Raw genomic sequence first — 23,524 nt, 5'->3', positions numbered from 1 at the left:
TTTTAACAGTTTGCTCCTGTTGAACTCCACACCCATTCACTTGCTGCAGAGTTACTTTTTAATTATTTTTATTTTCTTTAATCCACATCGGTGTCGGTCTACGTGTATTGTGTTGGGGATTTCAGACTTAGCTCCACTCCTCTTCTTGTTACATAGTGAGTGGTAAATCTGGATTTCAGCCTGCCGCAACCCCTATAGCATGCCTCTGGGGAACCGAAAATGGTTTCACTTGAATATTGGTTTCGATACATGGTTTGCATGTGAACTTCTTTCTCCTCCTCGTTTATATTTCTCCTCCTGGTTTATATTATCTAGTTGCAGAGTGAAAGACTGGTCACTGGCACATGATTGTGACCAAGTTGTTCTGTGGACTGTGTATCAGTCAAACATCTATGGGGCTTGCTGATCGATGCCTCCACTGCAACTGAGATGTTTAGAGCAATGAACTAATTGGAACTGGATCATCACTTGTTTGCGTTGTGGTTTTATATAAATTCTCTAAATGTGTAGTGCGAATTTACTCTACCAGAGACTCTATAAAACCCCATCAGAGAATGGTAACCATGTGCGAAAGGCTGATGCTAATTGTGTCAAAAGTACTTTGCAACAGTGTTAACACATTAATTTACTGGATGAGGCTAAATTAGAAGGCGAAGTCCATCAGAAATGGAGTTCCCATTATTTGGTGGTTTGCGTGATTAGCGTTGTTAGTAAACGCCAACGTTTTTCACTCTGTTATTCTGAAATCAAGTGTTGGTATCAAGGCCCACCAGAATTGTGCAGTGTGTTTGAATGCATCCCACTGGGGTTGTGTGGAGGTGTTTGCCACCTGAGAGCAGAGTTACTAGACTGACTGAATCCAGCCTGTGTGTTGTCCTTACTTGAATACACCTCTGTTAACCTTGGCTGAGGTCATGCACTGGAGTACTGAGAAGTCTTGCTGAAAATCATAAAGGAAATGAAAAACTTTGCCATGTGATCTAGATCAAAATGCATCTTTCTGGTTTGAATTGGTTAATCAGGAGACGTTTATGGCGGAGACTGAGTGACTCAAAAGTTCCCCATGGATGCAATGGGCATGTACATCCGCTTTTTGCACCCCATGGGCACTTAGCCATTACAGGAGGGACCCCAAGTGCTTGTCCAACGCCCTATTTTTAATACAGACTATGCCACACACATTGTGCTGCTGTGATATCAAGGGGATTTTCAGTCATTAGCATGTGCGTGTATCTCCATGCAAATGAGGGAACAGTTTGCCTCTGCTCTTGCCTTTAAAATACAGAGTGGGTGTAGAGGCTAAGAGGTAGTCGGGAGTGTCAATGACTGCGTGCCTCAAAGAGGTGGCACACAGATGGTGGTCTACCACCCTGCCCCCACCCGGGTGCCCCTTGGAAAAGGGTTAAAGGTTGTCCCAAGGAAACACCTACTCCCCATACCAATATCTCAGTGTAGGTGGGTGCCCATACTCACTGCTTCTGCCTGCAGGGAGTTCTCTTCCCCCTTTGTAATGTAGGCTGAGCCACCACCTGCACTGTCGAAGGCAGAACAGCAGTTTCAAACAGCTGGTATGTCTTTAACTAATGCACTGCCCACAGGGCAGGAACAGATTCTCGGTTGCACTGGAGACAACACATTCATAGTGATGGGGTGCACTGACCTGGTCTGTGCCTGGGACAAAGGTGTTTATCTGTGGACTTTAAGCCCCTCTCCCTCCCCCCCCCCCCCCCCCCCACACACACACACACACACACACACCACGTCTTGCTAATCTCCTCCAGAGCCAGACCTCCCCTGGTATAAGCTTCTCAACTGTTCTCTATAAATGAGGTGTATTTCTTCAAGACTTCATACAAGAACAAAAGTGTTTTTGTGAATCTCTTTAGGAGAGACCACTCCACCCCCCATGCCCTACTCAGTGAGAGCATGGATGACGTAAATGTCTGCCTCATAGCGCTCTGTTATACCAACCTCACACATCCTGAGCCACCTCGTTGCACAACCATAACTGTCTCGTAATAATGGAATAATAATGTCTTGGAATAATGGACACAAATCCTTAAGAGAGATTATCTACCTTAAGGTTCTAGTGTGTCAACCCTGCCTACTTGTGCTGAGCGAGCAGGCGTTGCCAGTGAGTGGTATACCTGCAGCCATTGCCAGCATCCCCCAAGCTCTACGCCCACCCAGTTTCTAGCACAAGCAGTTCTCTGCAATATCAAGACTGCAAAAAAAAAAAGTGATCCATGTTGCCCGTAAACTTGACTCTTTATTATTTTTTTTATTGCAGTTTTATTAAGATAACTTTGGTATACTCCAGTAATGAGTTGCATATCGGTGATGTATTGTTGTCGACATTCTGCTCTAGTATGCATTATTTCATAAATGTAGACGATTGGTCTGAGGCAGTATACACGTGGTATTGTACATGAAAATCTTGCGGCTTAGCCACCACAGAGATCTGAAGCTAGATCTCTGCCTAGCCACAACACAAGTTGCAACATCTGGTCATTGCTCCTGTTACTGGAAGTTCAGATTCTGTACTCAGAATGGAAGGCCTCATCCAGAGTTGCCCAAGTGTCGACTACAGTTGGTACTAGCTGGTGGCTCACTCGGCTTCAAGCTACCAACAGGCTTCAAGTAGTCTGCAGAAAGGTTATCCAACCACCCACTGACACATCTCAGGCTTGTACAGCTTTTGCACCCTCTCAAAGAGAGAGTATTACTGCAGATACATTTGTTTCTTGAACATTTCTGGGTAAGGATGGAGCTAGATAAAGCTAACCCCGTCCACCATCATTTGGTCTACGCAATGCATGTAGTGGAGCACACTGTGGTCCTTATGTAGTCTCTTGGCACCGAGGTATTGTATTCACACCCAGTTGGCATGCGTATGCACAATGGGCTGTTCCGAATGTGTGCAGCTTTTACCCGTAAAAGGATCCCATCCAGACTCAACCTGGAGTAAATAGATTCCTTTGTCTGTCAGTGGAACTGGAGATTTGAACCTGCTCTTGTCATGCCTCCCTGTAAAATCGGCCTATTATGCTAGTGATGGGCATCTTCATTGCACATGCTAAATGTATGAACATCAAAACTTTGACAGTCCAGATATTCTCCGATTTTGCTTCTTTCTGCCTGAGAACTGCATGTTCTTAGATTCTGGCGGATTTAAACTGTGCGAACCGATCAATCAAGTACATATTCAAACATTTTTTTTATTTTTATTTTTGCGAATGCATGAGTTCATGAATGGAATTTGTGACAATATAAAATTAGATGCATGTGTCCAAACTGGGCCCCATGCACGCATGTCCATGCACAAGTTTTATTCTGTTTTGCCAGTCAGTGTGGCAAGTGCAGAACCCAACACATCGCATCATTCACAGAGGATGCTCTGGAACCCCAACACATTCCATCATTCACAGAGATGCTCTGGAACCCCAACACATTCCATCATTCACAGAGATGCTCTGGAACCCCAACACATTCCAGCATTCACAGAGATGCTCTGGAACCCCAACACATTCCATCATTCACAGAGGATGCTCTGGAACCCCAACACGTTCCATCATTCACAGAGGATGCTCTGGAACCCCAACACATTCCATCATTCACAGAGGATGCCCTGGAACCCCAACACATTCCATCATTCACAGAGGATGCTCTGGAACCCCAACACATTCCATCATTCACAGAGATGCTCTGGAACCCCAACACATTCCATCATTCACAGATGCTCTGGAACCCCAACACATTCCATCATTCACAGATGCTCTGGAACCCCAACACATTCCATCATTCACAGAGATGCTCTGGAACCCCAACACATTCCATCATTCACAGAGGATGCTCTGGAACCCCAACACATTCCATCATTCACAGAGATGCTCTGGAACCCCAACACATTCCATCATTCACAGATGCTCTGGAACCCCAACACATTCCATCATTCACAGAGGATGCTCTGGAACCCCAACACATTCCATCATTCACAGAGGATGCTCTGGAACCCCAACACATTCCATCATTCACAGAGGATGCTCTGGAACCCCAACACATTCCATCATTCACAGATGCTCTGGAACCCCAGCACATTCCATCATTCACAGAGGATGCTCTGGAACCCCAGCACATTCCATCATTCACAGAGGATGCTCTGGAACCCCAGCACATTCCATCATTCACAGAGATGCTCTGGTGCACCCCCAGTTTCCCTCTTGCGGTCCTGGCCTAACGCTTGGCTGGCCCAGGGCCAGGCATTGCAGACAGGAACTGTGAGACGTATGAGCCCTCGAGGCTCTTATTTGTGGATGCTGCCCTCATTTATGATGTATGTATGGGGGCTGGAGGCTACTAAGATCAGCAGAGCCCCTCTCTCCCTATGTCTTTATGGTGCCTCGTCTTAGAGACGCTGAATGAGTACGTGAACCCCTGTAGATTTCAACAAAGGCTACCGATATCTACTGGAGTAAAAACATGAACGTGGCTTTATCCGATGCCGAGCCCTGTTCCCCCGCCCCGGGTTGGTCTAGGGACGGCGTCCCCACAGATTGCCGTGTCCGTGCAGTAATTTCCCTACCCTGCCTGGGTGCCGTGTGGCTGGAGTTGGCTCCGCAGGCGTGGCTGGCTGGCTGGTTTGCAGAGTCCAACGATGACCTTGCTCGTAATGAATAGCGAACTAACCGGCTTTCGAGGAGCCGAAGGAAACTCGTTATCAGCGTTGGAATACGGGGTCACGAGTAGGGTCATGCCAAGTAGAGGGCAGCAGACCTGTCCACTAGCCGAGCTAGTACGTTGCATTGGCTCTTACTCCGAATGTTTTCTCTAAATCTGTACTTTAGCATTGAGCATTATTTATCGGACGCTTAGCTTTAAAAGGTTTTTATTTCATCTTTATAGTCTGCACCCATTAGTTCACTGCTTGGTTTGTACATGCATTGCATGTTCTGTAAACACGTTTTTGGTCCTGTCTGCCAAAAATGAAATGCCCAAACGTATTCCCTGCAAACTAATTGCGTTTCAAGCAGATGTGATTAAAACTACCTTTTCTACTCACCTTGTATATTGTTCGGAACTGCACTTGCCCCCGAGGTTAAAGTAAAACATGTGTTAAAATAAAATAGCCCACAGCATTTTTTAAAAAACAAATCCTAATGAACAAGCGCAAAACTAGTATTTTAGGGCTGGATGTATGACCTTTTTTTCGGTCGCAGAGGGGTTTCAGACCCCTTTGCGACCGCAAAAAACGAATTGGCCATGTACTATTCTATTTTGCGACTCGCAAAATAGGAATAGCGAGTCGCTATTAGGAAGGTGCATTCCGAGGAAATCCCTTCCTAATAGCGAGTCCTCCAGGTATGTATGACTATTTTGCGACCGCAATTGCGGTCGCATAACAGTCGCAGTTTACCACCCTTCTCAGAAGGGTGGTTAAGCACTCGCAAACGGGAAGGGGTCCTCTTTTGCAAAAGCAGGGGAAAATATTTTTTAAGGGCAGGCAGTGGTCCCAAGGACCACTGCCTGCCCTTAAAAAAATTAAACCAACTTTTCTTTTTTTTTTTTAAATGCATCCCGTTTTTCTTTAGGGAAAACGGGCTGCTTTTTAAAAAAAAAAAAAACTGCTTTATTGAAAAGCAGTCACCGACACGGTGGTCTGCTGACCCCAGCAGGCCACCATCCCGGTAAGGCTGGCCATTCCCAATGGGGTCGCAAATTGCGAGTGGCTCATGAATATTGATGGGCCTCACATTTTACGACCACATTGGGAATCGCTAACAGTTTCTCTGACACTGTTGTACATTCGGATTTAGCACCTCGCAATTTGCGATTGGCACAGGCACTAATTTCAGTGGTTGTACATCTGGCCCTAAGAGTCGCAGTTCTTATTTAAAAGCCAGAGATTAAGAGTTACTTGGAAAGGGCAAAATAAGCTTGGTTCTTCTTTCTAGCATGACCCTAGTGTGGTTTGAAAGCTTGGACATCGTTGATAAAAATACATTGTAGTTTTTATGTTCCCCTTTTGTCTAAAAAAAAATAATGAAAAAAAATACACACTAAAGCAGTAACCTAGCCAAAAATGACAACCAGAGTGTGGTACACCAGTTTTGTTTTTACAACTGAAAAAATGTAACACATTGAAGTCCTACAGCTCATCATATTACCTTCATAGCAAAAGACTGGAAGAGGGTAGCGAGACTAAATAGGCGTTGTGTAAACAATGAGCGGGGAGACTGGCCGAATGTATTCCAGGGAAAGCAGTGTTTTATAGCTCATGATTAGGGCTCCCGGTTTTATGGTATTTATTTTTTTGCCCTTTCCGTCTGTATTTATCCATATTTATTTTTGCCACAAGCAAAAGACTACGCTACAGCTAGTATTTTTCCACATTTATTTAAATTGACAATGCACACATGCGCTCAGTTTTTATTGGTCAACACTATATATTCACCTAAAAACTTTGCCATTTGCAAAATGTCCCAAATATGCTTAAAAGTGCTATCACAAGCCATTTGTCTCAGAGCCTTGCAGTTTCTGTCATACTGCCCCACAGAGAGAAACTCACATGGACTTCAACTGCAACCCAATTGTGCCCCACTAGCGCGAAAAGCTGTCCCTGGCCAGGTGTAACTAGAAACACCTAAATGGTGCTATTAGAAGTGCCGTATCCATAGTGGAGGATGTCCAACGTGAGTTTAAGAGGGCCGCACTGTGCCAGACGGCTGCCTCTATGTGTCGGAACACAGCGCTCCTGTTTTGAGTTCCCTCCCGGCTCCATGCCCGGTCTGCTGCCTGCATTCCCACACCCCCCTCCCCTCTCGAGATATCCACGTGTCAAGCATCGGCTCTGCATCCCCAGAGGCAGCTGCTGCCTCCCAGACCTGATATTTCCATCAGGGAGCAGAGCCCCACCCTGTCACCCAATGCTCCATTGCTGTAATCGTCACAACATGGTGCAAGAGCCACAACTCGCACAACAATGGTGTGAATAGAGGCTCCTAATCTGACTCTGGCAGTGGCTCTAAAAGGGGTGAAATAAGACTAACGCCTCTTTAACCTTTCAAAGACATGTGAAGTACTCGGGTGCGGCCGGCAGCTCTGTGTGTGCCCGGGAAGCTTTCTCAGCCTGGGCTGACACCTCTTAACCCTTTAAGGAGGGGGAGACACCAGACGGCAGCACAGCAACATTTACTAGTATTTTCCCGTTTTTTATATATAAATACAGATAAAGGAAAACTTGTTTTCCGTCTGTATTTATATGTAAAAATCCGTAAAAACGGAAAACTGGGAGCCCTACTCATGATCTAGGAAGAGAGTGGGAGTGTGCTGGATTAATGTGAGCAAAACGCACAAGATGATGGACGGAATGTTGCACATTGGCAAAACATTCACCCCCAGTCACAGATCTGGGTTTAATCCATCGTTATTTTGCTCACCACGCCACCCCAGTTCAGACATGGCCATATGCAAATCAGTCTTGACCCTGTGCCTCATGGGAACAGTCCAGCCCGAACTGCCAAGCCATGTCTTCCCTGGACCGGAATCAAGCATCCTAGGACCGGTTTTGGGGTTTCACCCCTCTTCAGCCAGGATTGTTGTTTTTGCATTTGTCACACCGAGTGGGGCAGGTATGCTCAGACGTGAGTCCCGTGTTCTCCATGCCACTAGATTCAAGCTATCCTGGCTGAAGAGGGGTGAAACCCCGAAACCGGTCCTAGGATGCTTGGTTCCAGTCCAGGGAGGACCTGGCTTGGCAGTTCGGGCTGGACTGTTCCCATGAGGCACAGGGTCAAGAATGATTTGTATATGGCTGGGTTCAAACTGGAATGGCATGGTGAGCAAAAAAAACGATGGATTTAGTCCCAGATCTCTGTACTGGGGTGGATGTATGACATTGTTCTGCATTCTGTCCAACTGTTTTTGTATTCATGTAAGGGCATTTGTGCTGGTCAAATCGAATTGTAAAACAATGGCTTGTGGTACTAAGTTTGGTTAGGAGTGGGTAAGTCCAAGGGGGGTTTGGCCAGTCAAGGGGGCATTGCCAGCTAGAGAGTTTAATGTTCCATGGGTTTTACATGGATGAGGTACTTAAGTGGAAGGTCCCCGCATCCTCCTTAAGTGAGTGAGTGAGGGAGCTTGCTGGATTCAGGTGCCAACAAAAGGGTTGACGATCCTGCATGAAGCAAAGCTTAAAGTTCTGCTCAGGCCTCCTAGATCAGGGATTCTTAACCTGTGGTTCAGAGGCCCCTAGGGTCTGCAACGGATTAGAAAATTAAATATTAGTGGATTAAGGAAGTATATACATAAAACGTGACATTTACAAAGCTAAAATGCTCTAGATGAAGGGATTTGAAATTTAAGTGTAAAAATTACGTTGGTAACATTATCTTGATTTGTGGGAGCGGCACAAGTGTAGCATAGAAATCTAGTGTGGATGATTGGTGGCCCTAATTGAAGCACCGGTGAACACTGATAAAGAGTGCTCACATTTGAAGCAGCTAAGACACAATGATAAACTGAAGCACAGCATACTGTCCAGCACTGTCTTTTATGAATAAAAATACATTTTGAAACACTCCAACCATCCAATTAAAATGTAGGGTTTTTTTGTAGTTTATGTATGTGAATTAAATGCAATATTTCCTCATTTGTACATTTGATGTTCACTTAAGTGCGTTTTTTTTTTTTCTTTTCATTTTTTAGGTTGACTTATTTGAAATTGTGTAGTTGGGGGGCCTCTGCTTACAGTAGTGATTCGGCAGGGGTCAATCAATGGAAGTCAAAGGTTAAGACCACTGCTGTAGACTCGAGTGGCCCAATTCGGAGAAATGGGTACATCTAAGTATTATACACTTGCACCGAAGATTACACTTGCACCGAAGATTTGCATAATTTGACACATTCATTGGTTCACTCAAACTCATTTGCTTCTCTGTTGATATCTATGGTAATCATAGATTTCTGGGCACCCTAATGGTCCTCTTCATGTCCTCCACTGGGCTGTTGGCATTGCAGAGTTGGCTGTACTAGGCAGTGTGAAAAGCTCACTTTTATTCAGTTTATTTTTTCTTTGTTGAGAACAGATTCTCACCTGGGTGTAAACTCTTTTCCTTACAGCCCATGAAATTTAGATGGACAATGTAATGGTAAAGTCATTCCGAAAGCGTCCCAACAATATAGTTAAGACAAAATTGTGCCAATAGTAATGACCCATTTTCTCAAAAGAGAATGTTTATTACCTGACTATTGAGAACTTGAAGTCCCTGTTGGTGATGAAAGCTGTCCTAACCGTAGGGTTTTGCAAATACAATTTGGGGAGATGGCAGGTTATTTAGGTTTCGGCCTAGGCCATTGGCTATGGCAACCGCTGTATCTAATATGTGGACAGGCCCGGTGACTAAGTGACAGCTGAAGAGAGGTAGACCATGACCCTATTGAAGGCAAATGTAATTGATTGTTGTTGGATGGTGCTCCTTTTTGCATGGTTACCCCCCTCCACACACACACACACACTTTTTGCCTGATATCTGATGCACTTTGACGGAGTGTGAACTTGGTCCCTGCCAATCAGGTTCCCGGTGCCTATGTTCTTTTCCTAAACTGTACCTTTGTTTCCACAATTGACACACCTCTGCCTCACCTGTAAGCCCCTTGTAAAAGGTAACAGTGGTACAAAGGGCCTTGTTACCAGGGCTGCAGCATATATTGTGCCACCCTTGGAGACCCCTCCCCAAACTCGTACACACAGCCAATTGCATACTGTGTTTTGGTGCAGGCAAAACATCAGTTAACTGGGCACATATCCCCTGTGTCCCATGCCCACCAACCACTGCCTGTGATATGGGTAAGTCACCCCTCTAGCAGACCTCGTAGCAATAAGGCAGAGTGCACTACCCCACAGGTGAGGGCTTACCCTCATGAATGAGTAATGTGCCCTTTCAGTGTCTGTGCCATCTTTCAAATTTCACAGCTCCATGATAGTTTTCTGAATTCTAAGGAGTTTGGCATCAAACTCCTCAGCATAATAAACCCACACTGATGCCACTGTGGGATTTGTTACAAAATGCACCCAGAGGGCATTTTAGAAATGCCCCCTGAAACTACCAACTGGCTTGTGTCCAGCTGACTGGTCTGCACCAGGTATCCACACGCAGAAATGTTTGTCTCCCTGAGGTGGGAGCACTTGTGCTCTCTGGGTCAGGGACAAAGGCTGTTTGGGGTGGAGGTGTTTCTCCCCCTAAGGAGGAACAGCATTCATGACTGTGAGCCTCAAAGGCTTAATGCTATTTGATATGCTAGCCAGGGCCTCTCTAGCTAGTAGAGATGCCCGCCCCCTGACCAAGCCTCACTTTTGGCTGCAAGGTCAGCTGGAAAATTAGTAGTCAGGAGAGGTGTGCCCTCTAACTGCCAGGACCACCCCTAAGGGGCCCTGGACCGAGGTGACCTCTTACTTATGAAATCCTCCATCTTGAATGGAAGGGTTTGACCCAATCTGGTTAAGGGAATGGCCCCTCCACAAAGGGAGGAGGTATTCTAAGGGTGTAGTCGCCCTAAAGGCAAGTACCTCATTGCTACCATCTGCCAGTCCCTTCAACACCCCTAAATTCAGTATTTGGGGGCACCCCTGAACCTTGATCCTGATTCCTGTGACCCAAGAAGAACATGACAAAGAAAATGCCATTCAGCCTTGCCTGGAAGATGACTGATTTGTTCCCAGCCCTAATGGCCTGCCTTCTGCTTAAAGACCCTGCAAAGAAGATGATACCGGTCCCGTGGCCAGCGACTTCCAAAAACCCCAGGAAGACTGCCATTCTTCAGACCAGATCTCCTGAGTACAGCGGCCCTGTCCAGAAAGAAACTATATCTTTGAGGATTGCGGATCTGTGACCCCTGCTCACTCTGCACCTGATGCCCATGGCCCGAGTGTCTTGCCTGTCCTGTGAAGTCTCTCCAGTGATCCTCACCTCATCTCCATCAGTGGCTGACTTCTCCTGGACCCCACGAATTTGCCTACAACCTTAACCTGAAGGGTCGGCCAGACCGCTGCCGGCTACTTAAATCTAGCACCAAAAGGCACCCCTGCATCCTCCCCACCCCGACTTTGGGGAGCCCAGCCGATGGTACTCTGGTGTCCCTCAGCCCTTTAACTCCCTGCCCAGCCGGTGGTCACATTTATCCAGCCTCATGGCCCGAGCCTGCAGCCTCTTTGTGCAATGAGTTTCCCCATTGTCCATTTACTAACATTGGGCCCAGTGATCTTTGCACCCCGCTGCCTCAGTGCCGCTGGTGGTGCAGTACCTAACTTAAACTGACCCTTGCCCAGTTTTAGTCCAAACCCATTAAGGCTGGCACTGTAAGTAGAGTACTTACCTGCTAATGTTTAACCCTGTTTTCCTTCCATTAGATTGCATTGCATTCTATTTAATGCATACAAAAGTCTATATTTCCATTGCAAAGTGCTACTGTTATAAACGGAAAACACTAAAGTATTTCTACTTCTGTAAAGCATTGTTTACTGCTTTGCACAACAATTTCACTCTATTTGAAAAGTATTGCTACTTTTAAACTGTGACTAACCTGCAACTGAGTTCCTCTTGGTTTAAGAATAAAGTAACAAAGTAATAACTTTTTATACAAAACAATTGGTCTAGATTCAGTCTTTGAGTGTGTGCTACCATTACTTGCCTGAGTGTAAAATAAATGCTTAACACAGCCCTCCGATAAGCCTAACTGCTTGACCAAACTACAACAAATGGAGCTTTCACTCCTCATCAGTCAGGCTTGACTGAATCCAGTGGCACCATGTGTTCTTTTTTGCGCTTGTCACCGTAAGTGGCAGGGTATGCCCAGGCTAGGTCCAAACTGGAAAGGTGTGGTGAGCAAAATACTGATTAATTCAACTCCGATACCTGACTGGGGTGAATGTTTGATTTGATTTTTTTCAGAATTCCTCCCATCATCTGTTCTTTTTTTCTAGAACTAAGTTACCCTGCTACCCATGTGTCTAGTGTAAGCTTGCAGAAAGCCATGGGGATTTATTTGACATCACATAACCTCTTTTGGGGAAACACCCTTTAGGATTGAATCAAAGGCATTGTTCAGTTGCATATATGCGCTAAATGTACAGGACAAAGACAGCCAAAAGACAGTGGAGCGCCATGGTACTATTTTTATGAAGGAAGCATTGCTACCATCTCAGCTTCTGACAAAGATTGGCTATTCCTCAGGTTCCCTAAGAATTTCGCCTTTGCACTGTCCAGTTCCTTTTTGTCCTCTCGTCTATTCTGCAACTGTGGCATGATAAGTGTTCCAGTTCCCTACAGAGTTTCAAAGAGGCCACTCTGCCCCATCTGATAATTTAGCAGTATCATTCTACAGAAGCCCTTGACTCAGCCCAACCTGTAGCATAACAGTTTTCCAATCTTGTTCCCTACTTCCATTACATTGGACAGGTATGTAACAGAGTGTCGTCCCCCCCCCTCCCCCAGTGGCTTCCACGGTTTAGTCCGTTCATGTATCTATGCAAGTATATTATTTCCTTGGGTGTATTCACTTTTTCACAGGGAACAGTAGCAGTTGTCAGTCTGGGATTCAGCCTTTCCATGCTGCCTGTGCTTGCTTGTCACTTCTAGTGCGGTGCCTGTGGTGGAAATGTGCTCGTCTGGGGTGTTGAACTCCTGCTGTATGTTTAGGTTGAGTTGGTTGTTGCACATTGGTGTGCTTTTGAATATTTTTGGTGGAAAACGCTATTAACTTAAATACCGAAAAGGCTTAGCTTACTCCTCCTGCGGTAATTGCTAGTTACCGCTATCGTTTATGGCAGCGGTAGTATAGCGCTAGCAGTAATTACCCCGCTTGTGGGAGTGAAACTTCCCGTGCCTGTTTCCTTAGATAGGGCACTGGGTGTGTATGTGGTGAGGAGCTGCAAGGCGACCGCGAGGTGCTCACACAACTGGGCGAATAAGCTATGTCAAAGCATATTCTCCATGACTTTTAATTGATCGTATTGGGTCACGTTATCGGGGAATCTGGAGAATTGCGGGCTAGTGAATGTCACATTGATTGGAAAAAACAGAAGCGCCGAAGCGGGCCAGTGTTGCTTTCAATGGGCTTCCCTGCCTGTTTCTATGGCGACCGAGGTAATTTCCCGTCTGAGGATCTCCGCTGCCCTCTGATTGCACTTCTGCGGTTTCAGCCAGCGGTAGCAGGGAAGCGTTAAGACACGATAGCTTCCTCCTCTCTTAAATAGCTTTGATTTAGTGTGAATCAACAATACACGCAGGTTTTGCATTGACATATTCACAAATGTCTCCTTAAGTGCTTTCTCGTTTTCTTCCTCATTAAACGGAGCGCTCTTTAATTACGTGGCTCCTGACACGCTTTTGCTGTCGCGGTGTATGTGTTTGTTTTTTCTCTCGGAGTCTTGCTGTGGTATTTTGTACAATATAGTCTACTACAGTGCAGTAATAAACCTTAATGTGCATGTCTGCTTCTAAAAACACTCATGGGGTCCAGCAGTCCCTTTGGTGGAAATATGCCCTGCCCTCTCACAGTGGGCCCATTCATACACGTTTAAATATGCTGTATATTCTGTGAATGAACATTTCTCTGTAGACAAATTGTCGGTGGGAGCAATGCTAACTTTTACAAAGTGAATTATGACTGACCAGAACTCTTTCCAGGAAGTAGCCAACCCACCCCCAACACACCTTTTTTCTACCAGTTTATCCTTTATCTATTCATTCATCCATCTTTTATCTGTTCTGTCGTTCCTTTCATTTATTCCGGTTCCCTTTCAACATTCCATTCATCACTCCTTTCATCCATACACCCTTCAGACTGTTCATCCATCCTTTCGCTCATCCATCCTTTCGCTCATCCATCCTTTCGCTCATCCATCCTTTCGCTCATCCATCCTTTCGCTCATCCATCCTTTCGCTCCTCGATTAGTTCCCCCATTCATCGATCTATTCTTTCATGCACCCATACAGTCTCCCACCACTCGATCATTCCATTGATTTACCCATCCTTTCACCTTTCCATGCATCCATTGATCTGGTCGCCTTTGCATTGGTACTTTCTTTCACCCTGCTATCCAACCATCCTTTTCCTTTTCCACCTCCCTTCCTTTGGACTGCAGGAGCACATCTGCACAGTAGTAGCTCCTTTCAGTGTCCGAGAATACTGGGTCTGTGTGCTTTTTGTGAACAAAAAGCTGTTTTTAGCGAAACAATTACGTTTTACAGGAAACTTAACACAAGCTATGACCAATCAAGGAGGCTGGCAGCCATGGCAAGACCATGGCTGCTCTCTGTTTCAAAGTAGCTCCTGATACCAAACATTTGGGATATTGGCCAGTGTCATGGAGCAGTAACCTCTGTTCAGACCATCACTAGGGGAACAGTCTAACTTCCACAGAGCACTCTGACTCGCTTCAGAGGGTGCTTGAAATACATTTTTTACTCATTCCTTCAGTAAAACGGAGGGAGGGGATTTGTGTGGGTCATCAGTGTGTCTCCACCAGTCTATATAGCATGCCCCTTTCTTTGAAGGGTGTCACTGCAGCAAAATCACGAGAAGGGACCCTGCCGATTGTTCTTCCCGAAAGCCGTCTGCCTACATATGGTAGCACTTAGAGTCAAAACTCTGGGCGAGAACCCTTGATATATTTTAACCACCTAAAGAGCTTCAGAAAAAAACGGGGGTTTGGAAGGTAAAAAGATGTTTGTTATGAAATGTTAAATAGTTCTCAATAAACGGAATGTATGTCTTAAGAATATTTACCTCCATTGTAATATCTCTTGCTAACAATTCCCTTAACTTCTCCTCAAATTTTGTCAGCCCATCTCAGAACCTAATAGGAGGCAGCTTCTGTTCCAGCTTTTTGCTTATTTGGGGCCTTGACATAAAACAGGGGTCTGCTCCCCACTTTGGTTTTTAGGAGAGATGAAGAACAGACCTTTTTATAGGTAAAGCAATTCAAAAACATTTTGTGACCTTTTGGATCCACCTTCCTTTCCAAGATAGTATCTCGAACTTCCAAAGTTTTCCATATATTGGGGTTCATACTCTTTCTTCCAAATTTATTTGCTGCACTTTTTAACAGTTTGAGGGTTGAGAAGTCTTGAGGAAACAAATACTAAGTAAGGTAAATTACATTTGAAGTTGTATTTTGGGCTTGTGTGCTCTGCATTGTGCATCCTATTATGTGTTCTACTACCCTATTTTAGGTTGGCTGTGCGGTATGCTTGCGTGGGGTACATGTTTTTATTGTATGAAAATAAAATTGTGAACTACTCGGGTGCTTGAGGGACTTGGCTATTTTTATGTCTTTCTTAATGTTTTAATTCTTGACGACAGATCAAATAATTTTCCTTTTGGTTTCCGCACAATTTCTGTTTAGTACATCCCTCTACGGTTAAATTGGTGGTCTCAAACCTGTGCATGTTTTATTTCTTTAAAGCTTATCATTTTGTAACTTTTACTCATGAAGCATATAGTTTAAATGATGGTCCGGCCCACCTGAATTATGCAATTGTCACAGCAGTGTTCTTTTTACATAGTTTATAGATTTGCCACACAATCCACCACCATAATCTACAGATGTTAATTAACAAAGAAACCGTTTTTAGCTCAAACGGTTCAAAAGGTACTGAAAGCGCAGCAACACATGTTGCTGCATAGTGGAAGCTCCATTTCAAAGGTTGACTGGTCACCTTTCTGATGCCTATTGTTATATATTCGAGTGTTAAACTCGAACAATTGAGGTGCAACCAATGCCTGGACAGTGTTAACCAGTGTAAAAATGACACATAACATAATACAATTATAAAATGTGCCAGATTGTGCCGTATTATTTGCCTTTACTTGCTGCATAGTTTACTTTAACCCTGTTGCATAATTCCAGTGGCCCTGATTTTGTTCCTTGAAGTCATAGAAGTGGACTACATTAATTTTAAGTACTTCTCTTCTGCATTTCAAAGTCTGTACTTTAAGTAACGTTTTGCTGGATCTTTAGAGGGCAGCTTTGGGCGTTGTACCTAACTTTATGTTGCTCATATATATTCCTGTATTAGGACTGCATTTTCTGACAAGGCTCCTGGACCATGAAGAGCGCCTTTCCAAATCTAGATGTTGCACATGATGTGAAAACCTATTTTTCCTAGACACTTTAATGAGTGTGTCCTAAATGTTTTTCTGTGGCAGAGTTGTAGAATGAAGTGTAAAATGGCATACATTAAAATGGTAAACGAATGGTAGCATTTTCTGTACGTATTCTTGTGGAACTTGCGACTGCACAGGTCATGTAATTTAGGTATTATATGTTTTTCATTCCTCGTTTCATTAACTCAAGCTTTTTTGTTTTTTTTATAAACAAATGCAGCTGTCCATTAGGAGTGTGCGAAGTTCGCAGAATTGCTTTTGTGTAATTTTGTAAAATTTAACCCAAATGACTGCCATTGTAATTAAGTGTGAAATGCACCCTAGCGTCCATTAAGATTGGCGGATTTTCGCACTTAAAAGAAGTGCAAAAATCAAGTGCACCACGAGCAGCAGCTGCACGTGCTCTGCTTGCAGTACATTTGTACAGTGAGTATTGCCTAAATACACTATGTGATGTAATGGCAATGTTGGCAAGTCCACCTAACAAAAGTAACCCGAAACACTGGTGTAACGCCCATTTCGCCCAGTCCTAGTATTCACCTGAATTTAATTTGAGTATTTGCAGGTTCACTACCGTGTACTGAATGATTCTGGTACTTATTTAAGAAAGTATATTGTTACTATTACTGTACCCTTTCTTCTGCCCCGCTTCGTTGTGGATGATGGCTACAGTGTGAAAATGCCACCAGTATTTGATCTTTGTAACGGAGGAGTGCAAGATTTACAGCATGTTCTGTTTGTATACCCAAATTTGGCATTAGTCGAGGCCAGACACCGGTACTGAAAACCTATTCGAACCGGGTGTAATATTCACTTCAGTGCAAGGCCTTATTTTGCTTCTTAAATCGACGCCTGATGAATTTGTGTCATTTGTTCAAATTTTTAAAAACCTTTTTAAAACTGTTCTGAAATGATCTTATTAATGCTTTATAACAAATTAATTTATAAAAATGTATTCTCAGAACTAAATCAAATAAAATTTGACTTGACGGTGTGATGAAGAATAAAGCATCTCGCTCAAAGTAACACTTCTGGTTTTTCCTTTACCTTTCAGGACAAGAGTGAAGTTAGAAAGTTTGGAAGATGCCTACATTTTGCGTGGAGACGATGACTCTCTTTCTGACAAACATGGATGTCCAGCCTATGTCAGCCCTGAGATCTTAAACACAAATGGCAGCTACTCTGGCAAGGCGGCGGACGTATGGAGCCTTGGAGTCATGCTCTACACCATGTTAGTTGGTCGATACCCCTTCCATGACATTGAGCCCAGTTCCCTCTTCAGCAAGATTCGCCGTGGGCAGTTTAACATTCCAGAGACACTGTCGCCCAAGGCAAAGTGCCTCATACGTAGCATTCTGCGCCGTGAGCCATCGGAACGGCTGACATCGCAGGAAATTTTGGACCATCCTTGGTTTTCTACAGATTTCAGTGCATCTAATTCAGGATATGGTGCTAAGGAAGTGTTGGATCAACTGGTGCCTGACGTTAACATGGACGAAGACATGGACCCATTTTTTAACTGACTGCTGAGAGTGCTTCTCAGAAGGTACTTCAGCGGGACCAGGCCACATGAAGGAGTCTTTGCTGGCCGCTTTCATCACAATCTTGGCCTACCTTGGTAGCAAAGAGTTCCCTGAGTCAAAAGGAACTTCCACAATGAGCTAGTACACAAATGTAGCATGGGGGCACATCAAAGGGGAGGGGGCCTCTGCTATCCGTTTATGGCAGCATGAAGCAACATGTAGCTTCAATCCGAGGAACCTAGGAGTCTGCAATGATCACTCCTTCCGTTGCTTTTAAATATTTGCAGACATTTGAACCCTTTTGTCTTGCAAACATGCCTTGGCATCGCACTGTTAGAAACCATACTTCTGCCATTTTTTTCAGGGATCGAATAATTGGCTAAGCTTTTTATTTTTCATTGGATGTTGTCTAGTAGTGATTGGATACAAATCAAGCTGTGTGCTGACGAGATAGCGTGAAACAAAGTGGGTGCAAAATATTGTACTCCTGTTTCCCAACAGTAAATTACTTTTCCATTCGGTTATAAAAAATTAAAAAATTAGTTACAGCTCTTGTCAAATTGACATTTGCAGTGATTTCTTTTACACAAGGTAAATTTCCTTGTATTATTAAAAAACAGTATTTTTTTCAGGGAGCTATTATTTCAAACTTCCAACTGTGATATTGATGTCAAACAAACAGGGTCAGAAACAATTCCTTCCACGTTTGCCACTTTGCACTTAAGTTAAACGAGCTCTATTGAACCATTTGTAAGCAGAGTGCCCAGATTTTGGAAAAGGTGTCAGTCATTCGATCCTTAAGGTAAAAAACTAAATATTTTAGAAACTTTCCTCCTTTTTGTCCACCCTCAGTGTGAGTGTCTGACTTACAAAGCAGGACAGAGAAGGCATTCTTATAAGCTTACCTTTATTGTAGTACGGATACTTTTCCCCACCATACACATTAATATGCACCTTTGTATTGTCAAGAATGTTATGATATTTATTGAGGAAAATGTCACAGTAGTGATGTAACAAGCCAGTACTTCAATTACGGGTTGACTTCGGATGACAAGTTACATGCTGTAGTTATCACTTGTATGTATGTTTGTGTTTAGGTGTCGCAGTCCCCAGAAGCATTTTGTTTGGCCTCTTTCTTATTTTTTTTTTTTTTAATTATTTAGACTGGTAAACTTTTTTATTATTGCTTTTTATATTGCTATTGAATATTGAAGTCCTTCAGCATCAATACTTGTGTTTATAGTACCTCAGTTGTACTTATACTGCCTGCATATGTTTTGTAAAGTGGTCATGTTTTTGGGTTAGTACACGTGGATCCTGTAGTATCTAATTGTTACTTGAATCTGTGCTTAATTATAGTATGTGGCATGTACATACTGCTACTTGGCTACTACATTTGACTATGGGATGTTAGTTTCCTGCTCCAAGAACGTGACTGGCAAGCTGAAGAGTTCACAGCTCTTGATAACAAGACAAAGGCTGCAGCTGACCTGCGTTGGTTCTGTTTTGGCAATCCTAAAGGAGTAATTTTTCTAAAATTAAGAAGATGGTGCTGTGTCCAGATGAACTTCCCTGCCACCCACAACCACGCCCTAAAAAGTACCTGATCCAAGGAAAGATTGGTGATGACATGCATGGTGGGGTTTAAGCCCCTGGTGCTTTATTTGTCATGTATTTGGTTCAATGTTTTGTCCTAATCTCTTCAATAAATAAAATGTGCATATTTAACTAAATTTAGTTTTACCTTTTTATACTGGTATGCTTTTGTTTCACTTGGGACAACTCATTTGGGATTATTTATAACCTGAAATATCTTATGATTTGATTATTTTTTTTTCTTTTTTTTCGATCTTGTATGTCTTGATGGTCTCTGTGGATCTGCACCATCAGATTTATAACTTCCGAAAGACCAGCCTAGGGACAATGTCTATATGGAATAAAAAAGTGGATTGTGCAACGGTTACCCACTACCCTTTAAGAAAAAGCACAACTTGTCCAGTGAATATATCATAGTTTTGAAGTTTGTCAGTAAGGAGAAAAATATAAACCGTTTTGGCATTCTTTATTGTATGGATCCCTCTTTTCTTTTTTGATTGGGGGGGGGGGTGGGTAGGATAGGTTTTTTTGGCAGGAAATGTAGTACAACCTGTCCAGCTTATCAGTTACAGACGTACTTTTTTTTTTTTCTCCAGAAAAGTATAACATCGATTCAGACACAATCTACAGCCCCTCCATGCCCTAAACCTCCTTCTCCCCCCCCCCCCCCCCATTATTTTCCTTCATTCATATTGGCGTCCAATAGTGTTTAAAAATGAGACCCAGCAAGAAATCTGGGCCGTACCCATTAAAAGAACTATCTGGTGTAGTCCATAGCTTTTCCACAGCTGCATGCAGCTGTGACCTCTGGACAATATTAATGTAAGAATTTATATTTAAGTCCAGTATTTGCTACAAGCAAAGACTGCTTTTCATCAAACCTTTGTATTTTCAACCATTTTCATAAATGGACTTCAACAGCTTTGAAAGTTAGTTACAATATATTTACAGTACAGAATTTTATCTCTTCCCATTGTCTCCTTCTTGCAGCTTTCCAGCACAATTTATTTGCATTTAAATACTTTTGGACACTTGTTCCTTCTTAGGTTTACATTTCCATGCCTACGACCCAATTGACTCCCTTTAAGGCCTTCAGTTGAGGAAGTTGTTTCTTTTCTGTTTCAAATGGCGACCAAGTAGCACGGATGGTACAATTTTGTATTACCATCTTTTAAACTCCCGACCTTGTTATCCATCAGTTGTTTCCCTGTGAAATACAGGGTTGGAATTACCTGAGACCCCCTCAAACTAATTCAAGTGGTGATGAAACTGAGCTTCCTCCATGGGAGTATCTCTAGAACTCTATGAGCCTTGAAAGCAAACTGAGGACAAAACACGTGCTCACTGCTCACCAAGTAAGCATCTGAGCTTGAACGGGGAATGTTAGTGTTTGCATTAACTTAACAATACAGTTCTTAATCAGATGCCTACATTGAACACCGATTGTTGAATTGTTTAGTTTCTCCAGCGTGGAGGGCTGATGGTACGTATTGTGCTCCCAGAGCCCTATGCTTTAACGAACCTGGAGGCACAACAGGATTGCACTTAAGAAAATGAAGGTTGCCACATGGACCACTGTGGTCTTTGATTTGGCACGGTCATTCTCCAGATTTGTACTGCTGGTGTATTTGAACATTCTTGGCAGGTCTTGTATTTCGAGTGTGGACGGGATTGTAACAAGTGTGAGCATACAAGCAACAAAGCAGTCTAACATAATGGACCGTTTTGTATGACACGGTCACCCCGATGGGCTTCCAGCAATTATGATAGATTACTTTGGCAACTGTTATTTAACTTAAAGGTACTTATTTTATCCGGCCTCAGAAGGTTGAAAGCACAGTTGTCCTACTGGGATCTAAGTATTTGAACAAATGGTTCTGTCGTAATGAGCTTGTAGCACGTACACGTCTAATTCGAACTAACTAAATGCATCAATGACAACCCAGTTACAGTAATTCATAAGGGTGCTTTATATGTGGCAAGTGGAAAAAGTGCTCGTGCAGTCCATCAGCTAAAGCATGACTGTACATATAAACAGAAAGCAAATTCAGATGCCTTGACAGGCCTGTCCAAAATGTTGACAAATTTAGACTCTCATAAATGGGCTCCTTTCATCTCTCCTGTGATGCCTAAAATGTTGAAATACAGTAAGGGCGGCATATAAATATTGGCAACGTTTCGGCTCTCTTCTACAGACCTGTTAAGGCATCTGAATTTGCCTTCTGTTTATATGTAGTCAATTTTTATTTTATTTTTTTATCTGATGCACTTCATGAACACTTTTTGACTTGCTACATTCGGAGCACCTTTTTGAATGAATTACTGTAATTCAATTTTTCATTGAGTATGTGATTCATTTAGCTATACAGACCCTGTTTTTTTTTTTTTTGTCTTCTGGATTTATTTCCTCTTATGATATAATTCGACAAGTGTGTGTGCTACCAACTCATTCCGACTGCAAGATTTGTTTTTGTGTACCAAAAGATACCCAGGTTTTGAGGATCACAGGGTCCCCCCCCCCCCCCCCCCCCATTGATATTTAACAGGATCTAAATATGCAAACACGCATCCCTGTTAATGCAATAGTCTACTGAGCCCTTGGACCTGGCATCTGGGAGTTTCAACATGTGTGGCTCTGTCCCTGGGCCGTGCAGTCGCATGGACAGCACTATCCATGGCAAGTGTTCTCTTGTTCCCTACTCTCTAGATATTTTGTTTGCAATAGACAGTTCGATACCTTGCACTCCTTCACTTTCTGGGTAGACATGGATAAAGCCATGAAGGTCTAGATCATGGGATGTGGTGTTGGCTGAGTTGAAACTGAGCAATTGTGTTAAGGAGGATAAGGCTATTTTTATGAATTAAGGTTGATATTGGGTCAGTAGGTCTGTGCGGTTGGATTGAGAATAGAGAGCACAGAAGATGGTTACGAACCTCTATGATTAAAGGAGGGCAAATGGGGCTGGCTGTAGAGTATTCAGACCTGTTGATCCAGTCAGCTTGCCAGTCAATCAGGTGCTGAGCAGCAGCATCAACTAAGAAGAAAACGAAAGGCGGTGTGTGGTGGGAGTGTGCTTGCCATCCATCAGTTAGCACGCTCTGGGCGGGGGGAGAAGAAGCATGCTGTTATGTCCCGTATTCAGGCTCCCTGGGAGGGCTAGGGATTTTTACTCCGTAAAGGACAGCAGAAGTACAGGATAGAGACTTACACAATAGGCATTTCTGGTCTGCAGTTCTTCCTTGTGACCAACATTCAACTTCAATCTTGCAGTGCCGTGCTTACAAATAGGTGTTTGTTAACAGTTTTGGGTAACCCTAATGGCAAGTGCACGGTCATTGCGTGTGCACGGTCACCTCTTAGTAATCTGATGATCATCAGCTGGTTAAGGAATGATCTGTTTTTTCTTTCCTTCATTCTCTGGCTCAGTATGGAGAGCTGCACGTGGTCATGGTTGTTCACCCAGTTTATACTCTGGGCATTTTGGCACACTTTTCGGCATCTGTCTTGGTGCACATATTAAGCTTTCGTCACGTTTCACTGTGTTGTATGAAGTTGGTAGTGTCTAAATTGCGAATGGGTAATGTGAGTAGTTAGCTTTGTGTTTGTCTAGTAGAATGAGGATTGTTGTTGCCATACTCCCAGTGTTCTTCCAGGCAAATCCCATCATTCAAAGATGGTTTCTCCAATTCTCAGGGTCTTTTTGTAAACAGCAAAACACAGGGACGGACTGATGATAAATGTGAATTTGGTCCTTTGTTATAAATGAGAATGTTTGGTACACCATACAGACTGACTGCTCGCTGTTTAAAGATGTTCAGCAATGAGCTGGCAAAGGGATCCTTGTCCAATGAAATAAGACCCATTTGGAAAAGATCCATGGTCACTAGCAAGGTGGTCACACTCTTGAAGAATGGTAAATCTGTTAGATACCCTGTGCCAGGATAAAGGGGAGCAATTCGACATCTGAAGTCTTTCCAGTTTCACTTTCGCCAGAGTACCAATGCCACAAATTTGAACAGATTTCTTCGTTGCAAAACGATGTGGTGATGTGCAAGTCCAGTGCATTTGTAAACTCCCAGAGGGTTGTGGACTGGAGACCCCATGCTAATGTTCATATATGTGGAAGGAAGTAGAAACTGCAATCAACTTTTGGTGGGCTTTCCATGTACGGATGTGGCTATGGCGGTTTGTTTCCAACCCCTATTGATAAATGAAGGCAAAATATTTTTGGTGATGGATT

General features: G+C 43.5%; 1 protein-coding gene across 1 annotated transcript in view; it reads left to right on the top strand.

The window, feature by feature from the left end:
- Positions 1-19,420, top strand: part of TRIB2 (tribbles pseudokinase 2) — a 29,752-nt gene extending 10,332 nt beyond the window's left edge. The window contains exon 3 of the mRNA XM_085610672.1: positions 17,219-19,420. Within this exon, the coding sequence (XP_085466798.1) occupies positions 17,219-17,687 (469 nt within the window). The 3' untranslated portion in view covers positions 17,688-19,420. The remainder of the gene's footprint in view (positions 1-17,218) is intronic.
- The last annotated feature ends 4,104 nt before the right edge of the window (positions 19,421-23,524 follow it).

This window comes from Triturus cristatus, chromosome 6, assembly GCF_964204655.1.
Source record: "Triturus cristatus chromosome 6, aTriCri1.1, whole genome shotgun sequence".
Classification (NCBI taxonomy): Eukaryota; Metazoa; Chordata; class Amphibia; order Caudata; family Salamandridae; genus Triturus; species Triturus cristatus.
The sequence above is the reverse complement of the archived record's forward strand: the minus strand, read 5'-3'. Positions and strand labels throughout refer to the sequence as shown.